This window comes from Chanodichthys erythropterus, chromosome 7, assembly GCF_024489055.1.
Source record: "Chanodichthys erythropterus isolate Z2021 chromosome 7, ASM2448905v1, whole genome shotgun sequence".
Taxonomy (NCBI): Eukaryota; Metazoa; Chordata; class Actinopteri; order Cypriniformes; family Xenocyprididae; genus Chanodichthys; species Chanodichthys erythropterus.
The window spans coordinates 19,176,132-19,202,544 of NC_090227.1; the positions used below are offsets into that span (position 1 = coordinate 19,176,132).

The 26,413-nt window shown below is 40.4% G+C and overlaps 2 protein-coding genes across 3 annotated transcripts in view; one reads left to right on the top strand and one right to left on the bottom strand.

Annotated features, from left to right (window-relative positions):
- The window catches only part of LOC137023152 (rho guanine nucleotide exchange factor 26-like), an 81,654-nt gene extending 57,582 nt beyond the window's left edge, over window positions 1–24,072 (top strand). The window contains exons 12-15 of the mRNA XM_067389856.1: window positions 5,239–5,448; window positions 22,133–22,197; window positions 22,494–22,595; window positions 23,921–24,072. Coding sequence (XP_067245957.1) covers window positions 5,239–5,448; window positions 22,133–22,197; window positions 22,494–22,595; window positions 23,921–24,063 — 520 coding nt within the window. The 3' untranslated portion in view covers window positions 24,064–24,072. The remainder of the gene's footprint in view (window positions 1–5,238; window positions 5,449–22,132; window positions 22,198–22,493; window positions 22,596–23,920) is intronic.
- Window positions 24,073–24,939: 867 nt separating this feature from the next.
- dhx36 (DEAH (Asp-Glu-Ala-His) box polypeptide 36) overlaps window positions 24,940–26,413 on the bottom strand; it is a 64,917-nt gene continuing 63,443 nt past the window's right edge. Inside the window, exons 24-25 of one of the 2 annotated variants that reach the window (XM_067389855.1) lie at window positions 25,202–25,354; window positions 24,940–25,107 (exon numbers count right to left, since the gene is read on the bottom strand). In XM_067389855.1, the coding sequence (XP_067245956.1) occupies window positions 24,940–25,107; window positions 25,202–25,354 (321 nt within the window). Of the gene's footprint in view, window positions 25,108–25,201; window positions 25,355–26,413 lie in introns of those variants that run through there. The other variant, XR_010895484.1, reaches the window with a different exon arrangement.

Here is a 26,413-nt window from a genome sequence, read left to right on the forward strand (position 1 = left end):
TATTTTTCTGTTATCTCCTTGCTTCCTTTATGAATCTCTATTCCTCGCGTACGCATCAACACACATGGGCTGAAGTGTTTGCTTCATTTTGCATAAAAATAATGTTTATTAGTGTTATAGACAATAGAAAAGGACACCATGTTCAGTACACTGTGTTCGATGTCAAATGATTCAGTTGTAGTATGAGTACACAGGGATTGTTATCAAAATGTGAGTGTACAAGAAGTTTAACATTAAAGGTTCAGTATTATACAGCGATGTCATAATCTATCTCTAAAATATGTAATTACCCAAATACAGCATTTCTCTTCATTCCAACACAGAGGCCTGTGTGTATGTTGTTTACTCAAAAGTGTGTGAATGGTTTGTGTCCTGGAGCTGGAACATCTTTTGGCTGCTGGAGAGGATATTATTAAAGCAGTAGGAACATCAGATTGCTCAAGTGATAGAAATCCCTGCTGGTTGATGTAATATGCAATTATAATATGATATGTCAGGAGTAGACAGTAGTATAATTGTCCAGCACTCAGTTTGCTAATGGGAAAGCTGGTTAAAAATTTGATTAGTGCCAGTCCAGGTGCCCCTTGTTGCCAGAACTGAGAGAAGGAATATGTGGTTGATGTTTCTGACAGATGGCCAGGGCCGGGGCAAAATGGACATTTTCAGGCAGTAGGATTGTTTTACATTTGTGTGTACACATCAGCACACACTGATGAGTGTGTTGACATGCATGCCCTCTCCTAGGTTTGGGCAATATGATCGAAATCTTATTTAACAATAACAAATTGAATAAATCAAAGATACAAATGACAAAAACAGTGCTTTAAATTTTTCAAGTACAGTAGGGCCATTTAACAGTAGCATTCAAGTAAGAAATACTACAGTAATTGACTAATCAAATGTGAAATAAAATAATGTCTTCACTGAATGAATTAAATATACACTGATTCTTATTCAGTCAGGAACAGTAAGTTATTATTTATTTGTCTTTTGTTGTTTGATTCACATTAAGGACATAGACAGGAGTAAGATATCAAACTGTTTACATTCACTGTGGAGTTGACTGACTGATGTGAATACTCGCCAAGAGGGGCATTTTGACAGTATTATGTGTATCTGATTGTTCAAGCACAGTAAGCCAAGAAAGGGATTAGATGTTGTCTGAGAGAGACAGCTTTCTGTATGCATGCTTCAGGTGTGTCAGTCAGGACGAGTTAGGACTTAATAATCAAGGACCAAAACTATCCATTTTATAAAGAGTTATTATTGTCTGAGCCACATTCAAAGCCATTGTAAAATACTCTTTAAACATACTCCTGTGACCTAATTACATCAGCATTGCTGCTTCGGAGTATTGTTTGTTGCATGGCAACCTTGACATTGCTGCTTAACATTGCTGCTTAACATTGCAGAATAATTTGCCAATAAATTATTTATCAATAAATTGCTGTATAATATTTTTGTCATTGTGCATTTATTTTATGAAATATTGGCAGGATATGTAGTAGTAACCATTTTGTATAAGCAATAACCCCCATGAAGCCATTTTTTTTACAGTGATTTTAGAACAGCTAAAGGCCATTTTTACAATGCCCCTAATCTGTTCTAAAATCACTTTAAACCAGTTTTTTGGAAACTTATTTCTTTATTTTAACATCAAGCAGTTTTTTCTCATTTATGCATGTTTCTTTATCACTCTAATGCATTAATACAATTAAGTAGTCCTGTGCTGTATGGATATTTCAATTATATTGTGATATACTGTACACAATATAGCAATATCTATTGCGTTACACACTTTGTATTGTCTGCACAATATATATCATATCGCAAAGCCCAACTCTTGCATTTAAGGTTATAACACACTAAGCTGTAACAAAGTCCCTTTAATCCTTTGACACGTGTGATTCCACCGGTGTGATCGGTCTTGGCTGGCCCCAGGAGCGTACGATCACACCGGTGTGATTAGAACTTTCAGTGCATCACGTGATCAGCTGCCAAATTCACATGTCTTTGCACGCTTTGTCTGGTGCTAAACCAGAGACGGATGTGCGCAGCGCTTTTCATATATCACAAATTTGCTGTGTTTTTAACCACATAATGTTTATTTTAGGTTATCATTATAAAGGTGTTTAAACAGTAAAACACATCCACTTGCTAATATTTGACAATCGGAATATCAGATATTTCATCTTATAGCTAACAAATTTGTGAATATTTTGAATAAAAAATGAAATAAAAGCAGATTATCAGTCATACAGCACTGTGGTGTGTGACATAACAAGCGATGATGCGTCACCATGGAAACAATAAAGTGATACGTTCTAAATAACGGTTGCCTTGAAAAACTTACGCTGGGGGGTCAGCCAGAATATTTTAAACTTATGTGTGAAAGGTTAAGACAAGTCATTTCACTCAGCGGCCATCTTTGGCCGTAGTTTTTGCAGTAGGGGTAGGTTCAAGGTGATGTGAGGCGACACAACAGTTGGCTTTGATGTTGGTTTGGTGATTTTTTTCAATCAATATTTTTCAGTGTTATAAGTGAATTAGGGCATCACAACGTTTGGAATGCTCTCCTTTTTAAGATTCAGCTTCCTAAATAGCTCATTTCAGTTGGTCTCTCTCTCTCTGTCACGCTGACTCTTTCATGATCACCTGAGTCATTGTGTTTCTTCCAGACTTCAGATTATATGCAATGTCCCACTCTGTCTATAGTTTCTGTCCTCTGCCAGTGGAATGTAAATGGAATTGTGATTCTGTTGGACAGAGGATTTTCAGGAACTGAACAGGAGGATCTGACTCCACTTATTCAATTATCTCTATACAAACACAGCTAATTATCTGACTCTTGTTTAATGTTGACTGCCTTTGTGTGGACAAAAAGATAGATAAATAAATAAATAAATAAATAAATAAACAAACAGAGACATGTAAAAAAATATCCTCTTTTGTGTTACACAACAATTTGAGGGTGAATAAATGAAGTCAGATTTTTCTTTTTTGTGTGAACTATCCCTTCAGGAAATATTATCATTACTACAATTCAAGAAAAAGCATATCATTTTCATTACTATAATTATTGATTCATCCTGTCAAGACAAAATGCTTTATTTTATTATTCAAATCTGCATAAAATTCAGTACAACAAATACTACAATGTACTGTATACTTATAATTGTACTTTTTACATTTATTATTATTTTACACACAAATAGCTTACTCAGGATAGAGTAGGAATTTCCTGCCCAAAATATGTAAATATTTGTTGCTTTTGATTTTGGGGTGAAATTTTGTCTGGGACATGTCTTAACATTTCAGGAGATTCACCCATTAAAGGTGCTAAAGAGGATCTTTTCATCGACTGAGAAACCAAAGACTGTTACTGACTGTTACATGCGTAAGAACAACCCCCCTCCTTCACAGCTCATTTCAAAACTCCCAAAACTTGTGCACAAGTATTGGAACACGAGTGTTTACCACCGGCATTCGCTGTGTCGTGTTCATGGATTCATGTCGGACTCACTGCAGGTAACTCATAATCTGCAGTTGTTATTCCTGTCTCCTGACAAAAACATTGCATGCAACGCCTGTGGAGTGTGGAAAGTTACTCACAAGGAACGTCATGGCAGTGATTGACAAGCCAGAGAGCCAGTCGCATAAACGATTGGCTGATGTTTTAAAGGCCCTAGCTCGTACACAGATGATGTATATTAATATTATTCCTTTCAGTGCACCTAATAAATAGTCTTTTATTAGTTAGTAAAGACAGTTTCAAGTAATGCAAAAATGTATAAAACAAAACATACTCTTTAGCACCTTTAAGGTTTACATTACACCTTTGCCTCTTTATCACTCCTCCAGCGTAAATCTTTATCAGTCTATTCCCTTTTCCTTTGCCATACTGCACATTCCATTCTGGCTTTGATTGATGTTTGGAGCAAGGTTTGATGGAAAGCTGATGACCTGCACTTTAAACCCACAGCTTCTCGCTGTCAGCCATGTTGAAGCTTGAGTGTATTTGTACATGTCACTGTAGGCCAGTGGTCCCCGGTAAAAGATATGGTGCTGCTACACGTGTGTCTAATGTTATTGGCGTACAGTTAGCTGCTGTTGATGGGTCTCTGCAGAGATCGAGAGCCTCACGTCTCTGCAGCGAGGGGCCATTTGACATGCCTAAACCTTCCAATTACTTCCAGATGGCAGGAGACGTCTGGCTCAGAAAAGCATAAGACAGGCAACTGAAGGCAGACGTACAGTCACAAGAATATGTTTGTGAAAAATGTCTTGATTTCTGCATTGATTATTTATAAAATGTGGTCTGATCTTCTGATCTAAGTCACAAATGTAGACAACTTAGACACAATCTGACTTAACTAATAACACACAAACTGTAATAAAACAAAGGTTTTCTTGAATACAATGAGTGATTATTAGCCAGGTAGACTGGATAAATTAAGTAAAATTCTGAGTTAAAACTTCTCCAGATGCTAATTGGAGTCAATTAAGGAGATGAGATTGTAAGTGTGGGTTGCACAGTTAAATAAAGGCACACACTGACAAATCTGTTCTCCTTGAAACAAAGGGAGAACAAATATTTTCTCCCTGTGACCACTATCAGAAAAACACTGAACATGAAAGGTGTGCAGGAATGGGCAACACATAGGAAACCACTGCTACCAAAGAAAAAAAATTGATGTCTCTCATGGTGGCCCAAGACCATGTGAGAATCATTAATGGTACAGTGATTCAAGAAACTATCAAGACATTTTACAAGATAATGTCAAGACAGAAGTTCAGACTTCAAGCTTAAGATTGGTTGGGTGATTCAGTAAACATGTCCAAAAGAAGAGTCCTGACCTGAAGCCAATTTATATGCTGTGACATAACCTAAAGAGTGCTGTGCTAACAAGACAACCCAGAAATATAGATAAACTGAAACAGATTTGAGCGAAGGGATGGTCCAAAATTGGTCAAAGGACATGTGAGCAGTTACAGTTAACATCTGGTGGATGTTTTGACTAAAGGATGATCTACAAGTTACTACAGTTCAACATACTTTCTCCTGCCTGCACTGTGAATGATTACTTAATGTATTCAATAAAATTGTGAACAGTACAATTGTTTGTGTGTGATGGACTTGTTGGAGTTCCACTGCAAATATATCTGAGATCCAAGTGATTTAGCCTGGAATATTCCTTCAGTATTAATGTCTGAATCTCTCTGTCTTTCTTCCCACAGTGAGGAGAGTTATACAGTTATAGACTACTCACTGAGGGATCAGATCTGGGTGGGGTTGTGTCAGGCTGAAGACCTGAATCTCTCTCCAGTACGTGGCACTGCAGGAATGCTGACGTCACGACAGAACGTGGCCAGCCACCTGTTCCAGATCAGATTCCGCAGCAACCACTCTGGAGACAATGTGACCATGATCTTAGGGTTGGAGCTACTGTAAGTATTTGCATATTAATTCATATGCATCACCCATGCGCTTAATTGCTGTATTTTTGTCTAACAACTCTACAGGGATCCTACATTCAGAGAAAATCTGGAAAAATTGTGATTTCCAGGTCTGGAAAAGGTTTTAATATTAATATTATTATAATTATACTATAATACATTATACTTTTAAACAACAGTTACACTGTGGTTTAAAAGTTTGGGGTCTGTAAGATTTTAATGTTTTTAAAATAAGTCTCTTGTGTTCACCAAGGTTGCATTTATTTGATCAAAAATAAGTAAAAAGTAATGTGAAATATGCTGGGTGCTTCTCAAAGGCTGCATCCTACGAAGGCTGCATATCTCGGCTGCCAAATTATCAAACATCGTTGAAGGCCATCTCATTTGGAAGGATCCTTGAAAGGCACCTTCGTTCAGCTGAATTTGATATCAATAAACTGACGGAAAACGAGTCGGTATTGAGCTTGTCTGAATTTATTATGAAATGTAAGACAAAAATAATGTTTTCGGACATGAAAGCATAATGTTATCTTTTGTTTTGGTGTAAATTACTCACTTAACACTAAACTGCCAATAATGTAAGCCACTGGAAGACTGCAGATGGAAGTGATTCATTGTTTTGCATTATTAGAAAGCCAGATAATATAAAGATTTGTAATACAAAGTATTTTTCCAAAATTAAGTTTCATTAGTATTTTCGTGCAGTGGCGGTGGGGGCGGGGACATGTGTGATGTAGCCATGCGCATTCTAGCGTTTAATGCTGAGGAGGACTCAAGCCTACAAGCCTCTGAAGGACTGAACTAGGAAGGACGCAGCCTTTGATTTAAGAAGCACCCTTTGTCAAGTCAAGTCAGTCAAGTCAAATTTATTTATATAGCGCTTTTACAATTGGTAATTGTTTCAAAGCAGCTTTACATATTAGAAGCACAGAAAAAAAGGGAAGTGGTTAAAACTGTACAAACAAGCGTGGTAATATGTAACATATACAAGATGGTGCTACATTAAGCCAATGTCGGCTGACTTCCAGGGGTGGAAAAAACCCCCTAGGAGAAAAACCCAGCGTGCTAGCACTGGGAAAAAAGTCCTAGGAGGGAAAAAACCCCTTGGAAGATATATATATGTAAATGTATATGGAGATCAAAATCTGAATTGTACATTTTTATTATAGAGATTAAAAATCGATTATATATAAATATATGTAAGCGGATACGGGGATCCTGGGCTACGTTGTAGTCAGGTCCAGACGCAGGTTCTCCATCTGACCTGGATACGGCCTGGATCCAGCACCCGGCAAACCTCAGGATAAGCAGAGAGACAGATATTAGCGTAGATGCCATTCTTGTTCTGATGTACAGGTATATCTAGTGTTATAGGAAATGTTCTCGGTTCCGGCCGACCTAATTATTGCAGCGTAACAATCCTTTAACGGATTTGAAAAATGTTAATGTATTGATAATGTGTTATGTGTATGCAAGAGCAAAGAGATGTGTTTTTAGTCTAGATTTAAACTGACAGAGTGTGTCTGCTTCCCGAACAATGCTAGGAAGATTGTTCCAGAGTTTAGGTGCTAAATAGGAAAAGGATCTGCCGCCTTCAGTTGATTTTGATATTCTGGGTATTATCAACTGGCCTAAATTCTGAGATCGCAATAAACGTGAAGGACTATAATGCATTAAGAGCTCACTTAGGTACTGGGGAGCTAAACCATTTAGAGCTTTATAAGTAAGTAGCAAGATTTTAAAATCTATACGATGTTTAATAGGGAGCCAATGTAATGTTGACAGAACTGGGCTAATATGGTCATACTTTCTGGTTCTAGTAAGAACTCTAGCTGCCGCATTTTGAACCAACTGTAGTTTGTTTAAAAGCCGAGCAGAACAACCACCCAGTAGAGCGTTACAATAATCTAGTCTTGAGGTCATGAATGCATGAACCAACTGTTCCGCATTTGTCATTGAGAGCATATGTCGTAATTTAGATATATTTTTTAGATGGAAGAAGGCGGTTTTACAGATACTAGAAACATGACTTTCAAATGAAAGATTGGTATCAAAGAGCACACCCAGGTTCCTAACTGAGGACGAAGGTTTAATGGAGCACCCGTCAAGTGTTAGAGAGTATTCAAGGTTTTTTCGTGAGGAAGTTTTTGGTCCAAAGATTAGGAAATCAGTTTTTTCTGAATTTAATAATAAGAAATTTCTTGTCATCCAGTTTTTAATGTCAGCTATGCATTCTGTTAGTTTTGTGAATTTGTAGGTTTCGTCAGGGCGCGAGGAAATATAGAGCTGAGTATCGTCAGCGTAGCAGTGAAAACTAACACCATGCTTCCTAATTATCTCTCCTAAGGGCAGCATGTACAGAGTGAAAAGCAACGGTCCTAATACTGAGCCTTGTGGTACCCCATATTTAACCTGTGATCGATACGACATCTCTTCATTAACTACCACAGACTGATAACGGTCAGATAAGTACGATTTGAACCATGCCAAAGCAATTCCACTAATGCCAATATAGTTTTCAAGTCTTTTTAAAAGAATGTTATGATCGATAGTGTCAAAAGCAGCACTGAGATCTAATAACACTAATAGAGAAATACAGCCACGATCGGATGATAGGAGTAGATCGTTTGTAACTCTAACGAGAGTAGTCTCAGTACTATGGTATGGTCTAAATCCTGACTGGAAATCCTCACAGATTCCATTTCTTTCTAAAAAGAACACAGTTGTGTTGAAACTGCCTTTTCTAGTATCTTTGACAGAAAAGGTAGATTCGAGATTGGCCTGTAATTTACTAAATCTCTCGGATCTAGTTGAGGTTTTTTAATAAGAGGTTTGATAATAGCCTGCTTAAAGGTTTTTGGCACGTGTCCTAGTGTTAATGATGAATTAATTATATCAAGAAGTGGACCTACGACCTCTGGAAGCATTTCTTTCAGTAGTTTAGTCGGCATTGGGTCTAACATACATGTCGTTGATTTTGATGATTTGATAAGTTTAGATAATTCTTCCTCTCCTATAGCGGCGAATGATTCTAGTTTTACCTCAGGGACACTACAGTGCACTGTCTGAAGAGAAACTGTAGACGGTTGCATGTTTATAATTTTCTCTCTAATATTATCAATCTTGCAAGTAAAGAAGTTCATAAAGTCATTACTGCTGTGCTCTATGGAAACGTCAGCAGTTGAATCTCTGTTTCTAGTTAATTTAGCCACTGTGTCAAATAAATACCTAGGATTATGTTTGTTTGAAAAATAAGAGATTTGAAAAATAAGTAGATCTAGCATTTCTTATGGCTGTTCTGTACTCAATCATTTTTTCTTTCCACGAAAGGCGAAAAACTTCTAGTTTTGTTTTCTTCCAACTACGTTCAGCTTTTCTAACAGCTCGTTTTAGAGCCCGATTGTGCTCATCATACCACGGCGTTGGATTACTTTCCTTAATCTTCTTTAGACGTAAAGGAGCGACTGCATCTAATGTGCTGTAAAAGAGAGAGCCAATAGTTTCTGTTGCAGCATCGAGTTCTTCTAAGTTGTCAGGTATACTAAGGCGATGAAACTGCTCGGGGAGATTATTTATAAAGCAATCTTTAGTGGCAGACGTGATTGTTCTACAATATTTATGGCTGGGTGGTGGTTTTGTAGCCTTGGCTAATTGTATTATACACGAGACTAAATAATGATCTGATATATCATCGCTCTGCTGTAGAATTTCAACAGCATCAATATCTATTCCATGCGACAGTATTAGATCTAGGGTATGATTACGACAATGAGTGGGTCCTGACACGTGTTGTCTAACTCCAATAGAGTTTAAAATATCTGCAAATGCCAATCCAAATGCGTCTTTATTATTATCTACATGGATATTAAAATCACCAACAACAAGGACTTTATCCGCAGCCAGTACTAACTCTGATAGAAACTCAGCAAATTCTTTGATAAAGTCAGTATGGTGCCCTGGTGGCCTGTATACAGTAGCCAGCACAAATGTCAACTTACATAATGTTACATAAAGCACCATCACTTCAAAGGAATTATATTTGAAATTCTTTTGAATGATTCTGAATATATTACTATAAATTACAGCAACACCTCCCCCTTTGCCTTTCTGTCGAGGATTGTGTCGATAATCATAACCTTGAGGACTAGATTCATTTAAAGTAATGTAATCGTCTGGTTTTAGCCAGGTTTCTGTCAAACACAGCAAGTCTAGTTTATTGTCTGTGATAATTTCATTTACAATAAGTGCTTTTGAAGAAATAGATCTAATATTCAGTAACCCAAGCTTTATCATTTGTTTATCTGATTTATCTGTGATTTTCATTTTTTGAACATCAATTAAATTTTTACCCTTAAAAGGTTTTGGAAGTTTTTTGTATTTACTAGTTCGAGGTACAGACACAGTCTCTATGTGATAATATCTAGGTGAAAGTGTTTCTATGTGCTGTGAATTATCTGAGTTCTGTGAGTCCTTTGTCTGCTCTGCTCCTGTTTCCCTGTGTTCATAATTAGTTCCCTTAGTTACTCATTCACTCTCTAGTTTGTTACTATAGTTATTCATTAATTTATATCCCTGTGTTTCACTTCATAGTCATCAGTAGTCGTTAACATATATTTTTAAGTCTAGTTTGCGTTTTCTCCTGCATATTCCTGTGTTCTGAGTTTTTGAATAAAACTATTTGAGTATATCTGAGTTTATAGTTTTATAGTGAGTTTTGCACTCCTGCTGTATGATTTCTAGAGTTGATAGAGGACAATGTGTTCAGCAGAGTGTTGTAAGCTTCGTCATGATTGCATCATCCATGAATTATAGGAATAACATGATGCAATTCATATTCAATTCACATTCAGATTGCATCATTCATCGGTTTGCCTAAAAAGCAAGTACTGTCCAAACCCAGTCATAGATTTATTTATAGATCCAGGCAAAGATGTATTTTAGTCATTTATAGTTTAATTTTTTTTTACTCACTTTATTTTACTCACTTTATTACTCACTTTTCCTCCGCCATTCCCAAGTGAAGGGTCATATATGATGTGACGGACAAGTATGGTAACCCATACTTGAAATTTGTCCACTGCATTTAATCCATCCAAGTTAAGCTGGGTGCCCTCTGTATGATTTTGTCCACGATTTGGGCGTCTGAGACAAATTGTGGAAATCCTAAAAGATACTTCTGATCTTGGCTAAAATCTGAAGTCTTTAGTCATTAGTTTGACTTATTCACCCACAGTGTCAGAAGATTCGGTGCTCAGTCCTGCAGTGTGACTTCTATGATGACCGTCAAAGCGTCTTCATTTTTCATGACAAGCCATGATCAGAATTAACGCTTGAGATTTCTTTGCTACGGTGCACGTCCACTGGAGCAGAGCAGAGCAAGTGTTTTTAAATTTATTTCTATGGACTCATGAGTGTGAACCTCAACTTTCAGAGAAATAAACTAAAAACGCCCCCTTTGCTCCGTGCCAGTGGAAACGCACCCACCATTTCAGTCCCGTGTGTGCATTTGATTCTGAGAGGAATAATGCAGCTCACCTTTGCCAAATGTGTCATGGATTGATAATGTAAAACTTGTGTTTATTGTCTCTTAACGTGCCTTGATTGTCGTACAGTCTGACATTAATGACATCTGACACAAGGATCATGTTCGTACAGCCTGACAAGCAACAATCATAAAGTACTATTGTAAATCACACAGTGTGCACCCGGCTTTAGTGCACACACATTAGGAGCAGTGAGTTGTGAACACACACATGCTGCAAACTGTGGACATACACACCTGCTGTGGTGCCCCGGGAGTGATTGGAGGTTAGGTGCCTTGCTCAAGGGCACCTCACTCGTGGATATTGAGGGTGTAAGAGAACTGTTCATTTACTCCCTCTCCTCCATTTTCCTGCCAGTATTGAGAATCGAACCCACAAGTCTGACTCTATAACCATTAGGCCACGACCATATATACTGACCAGAATTAGTAAAGATTATCTACATTTATTTCATAAGCATTTTGTCTCTAGACATGTTATCAGTGTTGAAAACAGCGGTTTAATATTTTTGTGGAAAAAACAGATTTTTCTGAATTCTTTAATTAATAGAAAAAGCATTTATTTTAAATAGAAATCTTTTGTAATATTGTAAATGTCTTTAATGTCACTTTTGATCTGTTTAATGCATCCTTGTTGAATAAAAGTGTATATATTATTTAAATCTTACTAACCCCAAAATGGTTGTGTAAATTCATTCATCAAAGATGTGGGAACCCTGACTTTATCTTATAATTTCCTTTTCTCCCTTTGCTTCCTTTCATGGTACATTTAGTTGCTTCTGCTCACAACAACATGCTTACATATTAATGAACTTGTCATTTTATGACTTAACTGAGTGATTCTATATTTCACTGAGGATAGATAACATGCTGAAGTAGACATGTGCTGGCAAACTTTGATTGACATGACAGATTTTAACTGCTCCTGTTCCTGTGTGTTTTACCAACCCATCAGTCATCACACTGCAGGACCACATGTACCAACATTTATCAGAAAAGAATCTTCTATCTATTATTCACCCATTGTACTAAATGAAAATAAGCTTCGATGTTGCAATATTGATCGGATTTCCTGATCTACCTCACCCTTTCTCTTGTATTTAGTGGTTGGTGAATCAGGGTTTTGTTTGAAATGGTAGCTGTAGGTGGTGTACTTAATGCCAAGAGCTTCTCATTAAAAAAGCTAATCATGTCGAACAGATACTTCAGCACATACAAACATGTTTGGTAAAGAGAAAGACTCCAGCAGTGTTATTGCTCTTGTTTTGAGGACTAAGGTCAGGAAAGGGGAAAGGGGAGGAGAAATGAACAGAGAATAGCTGCACAGAAACAGCTGCACATTTGTATCATTCCTTTCCAAAATAATCCTTCTCCTCCATTTTAAAGCCACTAAGCCAGAAAACCTTAATTGAATTTCAAGGGAACATATTCTACACTTTTGTAACATTGTATTATTTTATTTCAGCTAAATTCCACTTTAATTTTTAGTCAAATTTATTTGCATCAAAAACAGTCTAGTTAGTTTCACATGATCTTCCATACCCCCTCTGGCCTTTAGAAATAAACAGACTTATTTCTGGAGACAATGTGTGGTACCCGACTAGGCAAAACGTCTCGGGTTACGTTTGTAACCCTGGTTCCCTGAATAAGGGAACGAGACGCTGCGTAGTCGCTTTGGGAACGCCTCTGCGTGATTACGTCTTGAAGCACTTGTGTAATCGAACCAATAGTGTAACGGGACGTCAGAGCGGGTGACGTCACGGACCAGGAAGCTATAAAGCACCCCTGAGAACAAAGAACGCTAGCTTCTGATACGGATGAAGCAAGCGCTTACAGGCGTGCAGGGAGTATGGCTAAGCTACGCAGCGTCTCATTCCCTTATTCAGGGAACCAGGGTTACAAACGTAACCCGAGACGTTCCCTTTCATGGGAACATCGACGCTGCGTAGTCGCTTTGGGAACGCTATCCCAACTAGGCCATAAGACCAAATGCCTGTCTGAATCCCCTTTCAGGATGACAGTACTGAGGACCCTGGAGTGGAGCCCAAGTCAAGGTTGTAGAACCTAACGAAGGTATGATGAGATGACCACCCCGCAGCATCACAAATATCATTGAGGGGAACCCCCGAAATCAGAGCCTTTGAGGCAGCCATACCCCTGGTAGAGTGTGCCCGGACGGCCAAAGGCGAAGGCTGTCCGGATGACTTATAAGCAAGAGAGATGGCCTCGACCACCCACTTGCTCATTCTCTGCTTAGACGCGGGACCTCCTTTGTTAGGGGACCCGTAACATATGAACAGCTGTTCTGTTTTTCGCCACAGGGCAGCTCTGTGGACATAGGTGTCTAAAGCCCTCACTGGGCAGAGCAGATTTAGTTTTTCCTGATCCTCATTTGTGAAAGGTGGAGGACAAAAGGCCTGCAGTACAATAGGCCCTGGGACATGCGTAGGGACCTTGGGTATATACCCAGGTCTAGGATGCAAGAAAGCTTTGACCATTCCAGGCGCAAAGTCTAAGCATGAAGGAGCAACTGAGAGTGCCTGAAGGTCTCCAATTCTCTTAAGAGATGTAATAGCCAGCAAAAATACGGTTTTTAGCGTGAGGAACTTCTCATGTACTTCCTCCAAAGGTTCAAAGGGAGCCGCAGACAGCCCTTCGAGTACGATAGCTAAGTCCCAGGATGGAGTTTTTGTACGTACAACCGGCCTCAGCCTCTGGGTGCCACGGAGAAAACGTATGACTAGTGGGTTTCTTCCCACAGAAACGCCCTCTAAAGGAGCGTGATAAGCGGAGATTGCTGCTATATAAACCTTCAATGTAGAAGGAGTTAGACCATCCGAGAATTTTTCTTGGAGAAATTGCAGTACGTGACTGATAGAGGAGTGGAACGGGTCCACTTGAGACTGGCTACACCAAGTAGCGAACAGCTTCCACTTGTATGCATATAGTTTTCTCGTGGACGGAGCTCTGGAGTGGAGTATGGTCTCCACAACCTCAGTTGGGAGACCCGATTCTATGAGCTTGGCCCCCTCAGAGGCCAAGCCCATAGTTTCCATAACTCTGGGCGGGGATGAATTATTGTGCCGCCCGCTTGAGACAGAAGGTCCTGCCTGATTGGAATCTCCATGGGAGAGCCGTCTAGAAGGGACACTAAGTCCGTGAACCATACTCGGGTTGGCCAGAACGGGGCTACCAATATTAGACGGACCCCGTCCCGTCGAACCCTCTCCAGGACTCCGGGGAGCAGAGCGATCGGGGGAAATGCGTACAGACGCAGCCTCGGCCACGTCTGTACCATGGCATCCAACCTCAGGGGGGATGGATGAGTTAGTGAGTACCACAGCGGGCAGTGAGACGTCTCTTTCGAGGCGAATAAGTCGACTTCTGCGCGACCGAATTCTTTCCATATCAACTCCACCGCCTCGGGGTGGAGTCTCCATTCCCCGGGCCTTGGCCCCTGCCTCGACAGGATGTCTGCCCCCACATTTTGATGCCCCGGGATGTAAGCTGCTCTCAGGGAGAGGAGCTTCCCCTGGGACCACAGGAGGATCCGAAGGACTAAATTGTACAACTGACGAGACCTCAGACCCCCCTGATGGTTGATATATGAGACCACCGACATGTTGTCTGAACGGACAAACACGTGGTGGCCCCTCAGGTCTGGGAGGAAGTATTTGAGTGCTCGAAATACTGCCATCATTTCCAGCCGATTTATGTGCCAAGAACGATGATGGTCCTCCCAAAGACCCTGAGCCGAGCGACCACTCATGATCGCCCCCCAGCCTGTGAGAGATGCGTCCGTCGTTAGCATTACGCGACGACAAGGAGCTCCCAACACAGGACCTTGGGACAGGAACCAGGGCTTCTTCCACATGGATAAAGCACGAAGGCATCGCCGCGTGACTTTGATCATGCGGAGAGGATTTCCCCTCGGAGAAAACCCCCTGGTCCTGAGCCACCACGGTAAGGGTCTCATGTGCAGCAGGCCAAAAGGTATCACATTGGAAGCCGCTGCCATCAGACCCAGCAGTCTCTGAAACTGTTTTACAGTGAGTGACTGGCCTAATTTCACCCCTTTCACGGTTGAGAGAATGGAATTCACTCGAGCAGGAGACAGACGTGCCTGCATCGTAGTAGAATCCCAAACTACCCCTAGATAGTTGGTAGTCTGAGCTGGTAGAAGCACACTCTTCTTGGCATTGAGTCTCAACCCTAACCTTCTCATGTGTGACAGAACTACATCTCGATGTAGAACTGCCTGTTGCTCTGATTGAGCTAAAATCAACCAATCGTCGATATAATTCAGTATGCGGATGCCCTGGAGTCTCAGAGGAGCCAGGGCTGCATCCACGCACTTCGTGAAGGTGCGGGGTGAAAGGGATAGGCCAAAGGGAAGGACCTTGTATTGGTAAGCTTCGCCCCCGAAAGCAAACCTGAGGTACTTCCAATGTGAAGGATGGATTGACACATGAAAGTAAGCGTCTTTCAGATCTATTGTCACAAACCAGTCCTCGGACCTGATCTGAGTGGTGATCTGTTTGAGTGTTAGCATCTTGAACTTGAGTTTTTGTACTGAACGATTTAGCATACGTAAATCTATTATGGGACGTAACCCTCCATCCCTCTTCGGAACGATGAAGTAACGGCTGTAAAACCCTGACTGTTTGCTGGGAGGAGGAACCCTTTCTATAGCTCCTTTTTGCAAAAGTGTCATAACTTCTTGTTCCATAACCAGAGACTGCTGGGGGCCCACCACTGTAGGGAGGACCCCATTGAACCGGGGCGGGCGAAACCCGAATTGTATTTTCTATCATACGCAGTACCCATTGAGAAATGTTGGGAAGACGTTTCCATTCTTCCAGAAATTTTACTAAGGGAACCAGTCTCTCGAGACTGGCCTCTGGTGTTTTTTGAGCACTTGGCTCGGCGCCCTGAAGCGGCGTACCGGCAGGGAGCAGCCGAATCAAGCGCTGGCCTGGGGACCGCTGCGCCCTGAAGCACACGAGGTGGCAGGGTTGGCAGAACGGCCCCTTGAGCGTGCCGGAGGGGAGTTAATTTTATAGATTTTAATACAGGACCCCCTCCGGGGGGGGCTACCCTCGGGAGTCCTGGGCCACTGGCGTCAGGACTTCTTCGAAGCCTTCCTGGCGATAATATCAGTCCTCAGATCTGTTCTACCCCGGGAAGGCTTCGGCTGCGTTGCCCGTCCCGGTCCCCAAGCTCTTTGCGGGGGAGCACGGGCAGCAGCACTCTGTTTTTGTTGCGCTCTCTGCGCGGATGAGGAGCTGCTAGTCAGCGGCCTTCCAGAAGTTCCTCCCTCGCCACTCTCTCCCGTCCGAGGCTGCTGAGCGGGAGCAGCCTCGGACGGGAGAGAGCGGCGAGGGAGGAACTTCTGGAAGGCCGCTGACTGCTTTTTTGCCTCCTGGAACCTCTCGACGACCGAGGTGACAGAGTCGCCGAAGAGGCCCAGGGGAGACAGCGGCGCATCCAATAAGACGCTCTTATCTCTTTCTCTTATGTCCGATAAGTTTAGCCATAAATGCCTCTCCGTTGCCACCAGGGCTGCCATAGATCGACCGATTGTTTTTGCCGTCTCCTTGGTGGCACGGAGAGATAGATCAGTGGCTTTACGAAGTTCCTGAATCGCATCAAAACTCGCCTCACCGCTCTCATCGATCTCCTGCAGCAGGTCAGCTTGATATGCTTGAAGGACAGACATTGTGTGTAAACATGCTGCGGCCTGACCTGCTGAGGCATATGCTTTGCCCACCAGAGCTGATGTTGTTCTTAGTGGTCTGGTGGGCAGCGTCGGGGATTTTAGGGACGACGCGGACTCAGGCGAGAGATAGCTCGCGAGTGTCTCTTCGACCCGAGGCATCGTCCCATAGCCATGTTGTTTAAGCCCCAATATATTGGAATATATAGATGTTTGGGGGTTATATACACGATATTGTGCTGGCTTTTTCCACGACCTCGTCACCTCGGTGTGGAGGTCGGGAAAGAATGGTAATCCCCGACGCTGAGGCTGTGACCGGGCAGGGAGAAAGCGCTCATCCAGTTTGCTTTTGCTGGCCATTCGATATTAAGTTTTGCCACTGCCCTAGTCACAACCTCCAGCAGCTCCTCATACGCTGGAGATGAGGATGGCGAATCCTCCTCTCCAGCTTCAACGCTCACCACATCCAACTCCTCAGAGCTAGACAGGTGAAGCGCTGGTGCCTCTCCTCTGGGGGAAGAAACCGCAGCGCGTGCTTCCGCAACCAAAGGAGAGACACTGGATCTGGCGGGTGAGGGCCGAGATAGGGCTGGGCCCGTCTCTAACCCCTCCACCAGATCCATCTGTGAACCCCAGGAATGAAGCCGCCGCTGTGCCTCAGCAGCAGGGGGACCCGACCCCTGGGGAACACTCGCCGCGGCGCCCTCTTTATCTTTATTAAAGAACGCCCGGCGTGAACGGAGTGTACGGAGCGTTAACTTTTCACAATGCACACAGACAGCTCCCTCAAGAACTGCCTGGGCATGCTCCACTCCCAAACAGGCTACACACAACTCGTGTGTATCCCCGCCCGTGATGAAGCGAGGGCAGGGAGAAGCACACTGAATGAACTGCTGCTTGCCTGTTTGTTCCGCCATATTTTATAAATGTGTCTTTCTATATATATATATAAGTGCTTGGTGGACTGAAAATACTCTTGCCCTCGGACTAAGAGTTATTTTCGAGCTGTAATAACAGACAAAACAACACCAAATAAGACACACAATACACAGAGTGCTTGCTGAAGACGCAGAAGCCAGCGTTCTTTGTTCTCAGGGGTGCTTTATAGCTTCCTGGTCCGTGACGTCACCCGCTCTGACGTCCCGTTACACTATTGGTTCGATTACACAAGTGCTTCAAGACGTAATCACGCAGAGGCGTTCCCAAAGCAACTACGCAGCGTCGATGTTCCCATGAAAGGGAACTCAGCATCACAATGTTAAAAGAGTAATGTAAGTGGTTGCTAAAAGGGTGCTATTTAGTTAGTAAGGAGTTCTGAGAGTTTTTTAGCGCATTGCTATTCCGTTGCTTGGTGGTCACTTACTTCCTCGCGTCAAAAGGACTCACCTCCCAAGTCTCTATGAAATTGTGGTCACTAGATATGACTCTGGACACTAGGCCTTTTTGTTTGTTTGTTTGTTTGTAACAGAGCACTGAGATCTTATCAAGCAATTCCATGAAAATAACTCATATCATGAAGGTCGAAGGTCTTTATGTGACGAAGGTCTTTATGTGCCGTCATGAGCCACAGGGTTTAATTTGGATTTGTCTATGCATGTTTTTTGACTCTCATAAATTGTTACCATTGACACGCATTATACGGCTAACAGACGGCAACAGTTGGAGTTAAAAAACATAATTTGTGTTCTACTGAAGAAACAAAGTCACCTTCATCTTGGATGCCCTGGGGGTAAGCAGATAAACATTTTCCATTTCCAGCAGATAAACAATTTTCATTTTTGGGTGAACTATACCTTTAAAGCAAATACAGATACAGTGGAACCAGTTATATTTAACTGAACAGGTTATTTACTTAGAGAAATCTTAAAGGTACAGTAGCTAAAACTAGTTTTACTTTAAGACTGTAAGAAGATTGGCTGTTTGCCCATCTCTCTCTCTCTCTCTCTCTCTCTCTCTCTCTCTCTCTCTACATTAAATACTTTTAAAGGTTTAAAACCATTTTCAGTTGAGCTTTTCAGGTAAAAGAGATAGCATGTTATCAGTTATCTGAGAGTGTAATTATAGCTTAGCATGATGCCATTCCACTTACATAACAAAGATGCTTATCACAGTTGCTCTTGGTGAAGAGTAAGCATGACTGTAGTTCTTCCGAGGAACCTTTGTCAACACAAGACAAGTTCTCCCACATTTCTTTCAGGCTCCACCCAACTGAGTGTCTAATAACACAGCTCGATACTGCTAACCAGCTCTTCTCTCTGGTGTGAGTGGCACAATCCTTCCTCATGGTGGGTGTCCAAAAATGTCCTCATTATGGAAAGCCCCCAGTTTCCCATCTCTTAGAAAAGGATTTTGGAGTACAGACCCCTATTGTGACATCATTAGCCACATCCTTTTGTGCTGTGCTCACTTGACTGTCGAGATGGTCCTGTGGGTGCTTCTCAATACTCGTATTGATGCTTCCTCGCTCATCCGTCCTCCAGCCTGTGACCCGGAAACTGATCAAAGTTTCCATGCATCTAAAGAACAACTCAGTTCTCTAATAGCACCTTGAGAAGGTGAAGAACGAAGAGCGAGGAAGCTTCCAGAGGAGCTATGAGCAAGGATGCACAGGTGTATCCTATGCAGAGGTTTTTCTCGTTGAAAAACCTTCTCTTCCTCATTCACATATGTCATAATTATTTTAACTTATGTTTACCTTTGCAGTTTAAATAAATCATACATTTCACATATTTCAACAAGGCATCTTGCTTTATTGTTATTTATTATTAATTTATTAAATAACCACACTTCAACAACATAAGGGCAGATCCCTGAAGTGACGCCTGAGTTATCAGTAATATTCCAATAAACAAAGATTTACTTTGTTTTTCCCATTCCACTGCGCTAGTTTTCCATTGTTTTTCAATGTAAACGTACTAGACAGACGTCTTTAACCATTGCACTTGCATCTCGCATCGTTTGCAGCATCTCACGCATGACACGGCATTCTAAAAACATGGCGCTCAAGTTAAAATAAGTTTGAAAATGAATTCATTGAAAATGAATTTTAAAAGAGGCGTTTCTAGAGCTTTTTCGTTCCCCTGACCTGCATCTCGTGTTTTTAACAGCAAAAAAATGTGTTTTGTGTGAACAAGCCCTAAGGGGGTGAGATGCACACATTATTTCAGCTATTGCTATGTGGCTAAACACTGTCAGGAGCTTGAGTCATCTCGCTGCTTTCCCACTTGCTGGCTCACCAAGTGAATCTTTTAGTATTCAGGAGGACTAATCATCACTACTGTATTTGAAAGGTGCCCTAAAACTGCAAGTGGAAATGCTGTGCACTCTCTACCACTAAATGGATGCACATTATAAATGATTAAGATAATGTATTGATTTTGTCTTAATATGAAAAAAAAAAAAAAAAAAGGCCAAATGTATACGTATTTCTTGAAGGTGCCTCATTCATCTTCATGTTTTACTTCTTTCTGTTTTCACTTCACCTCAGGGTCAAGTTTTGATATTTACCTCCAAACCTACCTTCTACTGGTGCTTGGGTGCCTTTTTAATTTTTCATCTCATGTAAAATAATCTTTAAAGGTGATAGGTCTGGAATTTTGGCCCTCAGCTGTAGGAAGCATGTTAGAGCGTGTTGAAGCAGTTCAGCGAGCAGGAGACCAGACAGTGGGAGATGCGAGGTCTTCCTGGTGCTGCTGGCCTCTCTGGTGTTTGAAAAATATAGCTTGGTAGATCACACTTGTTGATATCGGCATGTAATGAAAATTCCCTTATTTTCTAAATGCATAGGTTTCATTTAAAAAAAAAATAAAATAAATGTAACACTGTCCATGTGGTGTCTGGGTGTAAGATAAGTCATTCAGCTGGTGTAATTCAGAGGAGCGTGAAGGCGTTTTTGCTACCTGTTGTGATCATGTGTGCTCAGATTCCAGGGATGTGAATAGACAGCTGCCCTTCCCACACTAACTACACACCCTGTGGAAAATGGCTGAGGGAGACAGGTTCAGTAAAACATACATGTCCTCATAGTTTGTATTACACATATTTAATGTTTGGACATGCTTAATGAGTGTGTAAAGGATGTCTTTGCTTGGTTGACTGTCATGTCCTCATTGCAACAATTCAGGCATATATTGACTATGTTTGTTTCCTTGGCATAAATAACCCAACAATGTTGGGTTCAGTAATATTGTGAAATATTTTTACAATTTAAATAATTGTTTTCTATTTTATAATATTTTAAAATGTAATTTATTCCTGTGATGGTAACGCTAAATTTCCAGCAGCCATTATTCCAGTCGTCAGTGTCACATGATCCAAAAATCATTCCAATATGCTGATTTGGTGCACAAGAAATATTTTATATTATTATCAATATTGAAAACAGTTGTGCTGTTTAATACGTTTGAGGAAACAGTGAAACCTTTTTTTTTTTTGGATTCTTTGATAAATAGAAAGTTTGAATCAGTTTGATCAATTTAATGTATCCTTGCTGAATAAATTTAGTAATTGTGCCCAATTTTTTTTAACTGTATTTTAATATTTAAATTATACTTATATAATTATACCATGTTCTTCCCTCCCCTCTTTATTAATGACTATTAAACACTAATTAGTGAATGAATGAATCGCACCACAATCTCGCTCAGTAACATTCCCGGTAATGGAACTGGCGAGAGGCCTTTGTGACCCCTTCAGCTGTAAATGGGACCAGAATGAGCCAAGCATGACTCATGCAGCTGGTCAGCTCAGGCTGTCTGCGCAGTTTGTGAGATTGGACTGGCGTCTGTGTGTGCTGCAGTTGGGCTAAGCATCCCACCCTCTAGCTGACTCACTTTAAGAGCTGTAATGCAGGTCAGCTCTAAAAATGTTTCCCCTGATTTTGAGAATTTTCCTCTCACAACTTAATAGCAAATCTCATCCTAACATCATCTCTCTCTCTCCTAACACAATAATGTCTATTGTGGGATAGTTGTGCTGAATTTGACTCATGTTGTCACAGCTCAAATCATTCAAGGACTTAAAGGAGTAAAAAATAATGGCATCACCTTTCTTTTTCTTTCTTTCTTTCTTTCTTTGAAAGTGGAGGCATGTTCTCACTGAAACTGAACAAACACAAAAGAGCTTAGAAGAACAAACAGAGACTTCTTGTACTGACTGTAATGAATGCTTTGGCACCAAGGTCAAGTTTCTCCTAGTAACCTTACTTGGAGGTGTGTGCCTGTGAATAGTCCAGAACAATAATGAAATGTGAAAAAGGAAGATCTTCTGTGTTGTTTGGTTTTGACAGACAAAAAAACTGCTTCAGTGGTTATCAGTTAATCATGTACCTGTATGTGTGTTTTTTTTTTTTTTTTTTTTTTTGTGTGTTTTATATATATATATTTTTTTTGTTGTTTTTTTTTGTTTTTTGGTGACAGAAATGAGAGAGCCCGATGGATCAGCGCTCTGGGACGGAACAGTGACAACAAGAATGACAGAAACAGTGAGTACAACAAGCCTCTGCAAAACACCACCACCACCCTCTGGGCATGGAGAGTATTACAGAGGCACTACTTGGCTACTGCTTAAGTCAACAATCTCTGTTACTATTAGTAAACTGTGTTTTTCCTGAACACACATAGACCTGAAAAATGCCTCAAATCTGCTGCTTTTTGAGAAGTGTAATATCGCTCTTCTAAAAGCTTATATTAAAGGGACCAGATTGTCATAGTGTAACATGTATTTTTGTAAAAAAAAAAAAAAAAAAGGAAAAAAAAAATGTCTGTATTTCTCTGTTAGATGCCATGCAGGTGGAGGTGACGAGAACGTACACAGCCAGGCAGCCGGATGAGCTCTCTCTACAGGTGGCTGACGTGGTGTTGCTGTCACAGATAGTGGACGGTGAGATCACCCCCCTTATTCTTCACTTTAAAGGTCCGTTTGCACCAATAATAGATAATTCAATCCAATTGTGGCATTTGACACTGTTCAGACCAGGGCGAAATTAAAAAAAAAAGCAGCAGAAAAGTAGAAATACAACAGTACACATGGACACAACATGCAATGCTATTTGCTTTTCAAGATGTCAATACATTATATGTATTATTTTATTAATAATCTGATGTTTGATTTGCTATGACTAGGCAGTGACTTGTGCAACTTTCCAGAAGAAACAACATCAAACAGAATTTACATGTTTTCAAACAACTGTTCAGTGTACAGAATTTTTTTTAGTTACTATGATGTTAGTATAACTACAACAAATCCAAGACTAAAGAGAAAGCAATCCAGGTCTGGATTCTCCCTTTAGTATTTACTGTTACTTAGAAAAATATTCTGCTCATGAATGCCACCAAATTATAGTTTTATGTAACAACGGCATAATTCACTTTGAAGGCATGTGGATTTTGGTGAGGATGCATACATTAACTGCCAGTCATTCAAATTAAAATGTTTATTGCAGTGATACTAAACTAGGGGCCTCAGAAGACTTCCATAGAGGGCAATTAATCTTAAAATTAAACAGACCTCATGTTTTTTTTGTTTTTGTTTTTTTAAAAACAAGTACTAGTAGATATCAGCTTTGATAAGAAGGCATTTAAATATAGTCTCGGACAAAGGGGGTCAAAAAGGTTGAGAACCACTGCTCTAAAGAGTCCTTCTTCAAGCTCAGACTTATTTTCTATTTATGAAATTCTATACACAGATCTGACCTCTTGCTTGTTGTGTTAGTTATTCAGTTCTGACTGTGGTTATTGGATAATGATTATTGTCCCAGAACGAGTGGTCCTGTAACCACAGGGATGTCTTTTCATGTGAGGCTCAGCTGAAGGTCTCAGTTTTGATGGTGCTGGTCAGAGGGTCAAACAACGGTCTCGCTCTGGCTGGTGCTCATTGGCTGGCTTTCATGTTGAAAGGCCAGGGCTCACGGGATAGGGCTTCAAAGGCCCCTTGAATCTTTTAATGGCCATTAAATATACAAAAGACCGTTGAAAGCAGTCTGTTTTATTTTTGAAAATTTCATTCCTTTCCAAAGAGATCTTTTTAGAAGCTCTTAACAGTACTCAAAGGAGAGTCATTTGAAGTTGTAGTAGTGCTGAAATAAACACTTTTTTTCTGTTATCACATTGATACCTAACTCTTCAAACTTCACAGCTGCACAGTTCTTAACCAGCTTCATGCAAAATTAAACTACACTCGTTTTTTTTTTCTTTATACAAAAACAGGCTGGTATGAAGGAGAGCGTCTGCGGGATGGAGAGAGGGGCTGGTTCTTGGCCGAGTGTGCCGAACTCATCACCTGCCAGGCGACCATCGAGAAAAACATGCAACGGATGGACCGTCTGCAAAGCCTAGAGACTAATGTCTGAGCCCATTACTGGAGCACTACCTCCTACTGAGGAACAGTACCTGATAAAAACTGTGGATGAACTCTAACCACTACAGTGCAGTAACTGCTTTAGTTGCTTCAAAAGCTGATACAAAAGGATAACTACACAGCATATGGAATTCTGCTTTATCCAGCAGCTTTTATGTGGTTATAAACTGAGCTCAGGGCTCATTTTATTTTTTTTTGTCTGGCAAAAATGTGCTTTTTCCAAAGTGACACTGGTTCACTGTTCAGTTTAGAGCACTCCTACATAAGAAGTCATGTTTGTGGACTTGGAGTCCCTATTTAAAATGAAGGAAAGTTTTATAGCAGCACAGAGATGTTCACTCACTTATTCACTCTCGTAATGGACTCTCAGGGAAAATGTAAATGTGAATCATGCCATTAATGTATGTCTGTTTGCACGCTGTAATGTATGTATTAGATATCCACAATTTTTAAACTTATAAATACATCTCATATGAATCTATATACTGATTATTTCTGTGCATTTAAAAGAAAAAAAAGAAAAAAAATTCATTCCTTAAACTTTCCTTAAAATGTCCCTTGACCTATATATGTGTATATAGTAAAAATTAAGAATGGAAGATCTATATAGACAAATGGATTATATTATGGCAAATTTAATGAATTACTTTAAAGAAAGCATACAATAACTCAAGCCAATGCTGAAATAAAAAAGAATTGGAAAAAAATGTGGTTTCTTTTTTCTGATGCTGTAGGTATTTACTCCAACACTTGCAAGTATTGATAAAAAAGGATCAGAGTTGGTTTACAGACATCTGTGACAGCAGATCACTCTTCTCTCTGTCACAGCTAAATGTCATTTAAATAAATAAGCTGCTGGTGGTCGCGCTCACTGGCTGCCTCTCCTGTTGTCTTGAGCAGGAGTTTCCTGTGTGGTGATGAGGTCGATTATGGCAGAGATGACAGCACAATCTTTAGACTCCCGGTTATTCCAGTCCACAGGGCATGGACTTTTTATCTTCTCCTCCAGTAGCACGTCCAGCTCCTTCCTCAGCTCCTAAATGAACAAAGTATAATTGCAATCCATCACTGAGTGCCCAGTCAAATCATATGTGGCATATGAAACTAAAACATGTCAAATTATTGCTCACTTTGACAAGGTGAGCAATGCGCGCCGGGGACTGAAATACAATCCACTCATCCACAGCGATGGTCTCTTGGTCCTGGTCCCTCTGGATGGAAATGTCCCCTCCGAAGAACAGCAATGAAAATGGAGACACCTCGGTACAGTCGTAGAGGAAGATCTATAGAAAAAGAGGGAGGGAGGGTCTCAAATAAAAAAAAAATATCCAAAAGGCTGAAACTCTGTTGACCTCCTTGTAACATAAGTTTAGGTTGTCAAAAAATAGCAAAGCTAAAAAACCAAGATGACTAAAATATTCAAGGTTTTTTTGGGGGGGGGTTACACTTTATTTTTAAGGTGTCCTTGTTACAGTGTAATCATACATTTATATAATATCAATTAACATGTACTTACTATATGGTAGAGTTAGGAATATGGTTTGGTTTAGGGTTAGTTGCTTGTAATTATGCATAATTTACTGTTATTACTACAGTAAGTACATGTAACAAGGACACTAAAATAAAGTTACACCCCTTAATAATTTAGAAATGCACTCAAAATTATTCAGGGTATAAAGAAATATTACTTGGTTACACTACTTGACTTTACAAATCATAAAAACAATATTTCTAGAAAAGTTTATACATTTTCAAAATAAATTTTAAATCAAGATTAATACATTTTCACATTACACTTCTAAGAACTTAACGTGTATTAAAAGAGATCTTTGTCACTGACCCACTTGCACTTGTTGATCAGGTATCAAGCATTACTCAAAATGATTTTTGTAGTTTTGCAAAATTAGCCCGATGCACAAGTAAAAAACAAACAAACAATTATGCAAGCAAAAGCACACATGAAAAATAACTTTGTGCTTAAATGTAATGTATTTGTGAGTGAAAATGTCATCCTGTCCTGTGGCAAGGTGACATTTATAGCCACACAAAGTAACAGAATGGTGTAAATGTGTGTGAAAAGAGAGAGAGAGAGAGAGAGAGAGAGAGAGAGAGAGAGAGAGAGAGAGAGAGAGAGAGGGGAAAAAAAGCTTTCATTGGCTTTTCCTCCCTCTTTACTTGCTGAACACAGTACCACTGATCTATATAAATTATATATATTATATAGTGCTCAGTACTGAGTCCTAATCAGGGGCTTCTGGGAGCACAGGTTTAACCAAGTAGGGGGGTGTCACAGGTCAGCGCTGAGGACTTTGTTAGTTCTGACCAAAAACAGAGTGAATGAG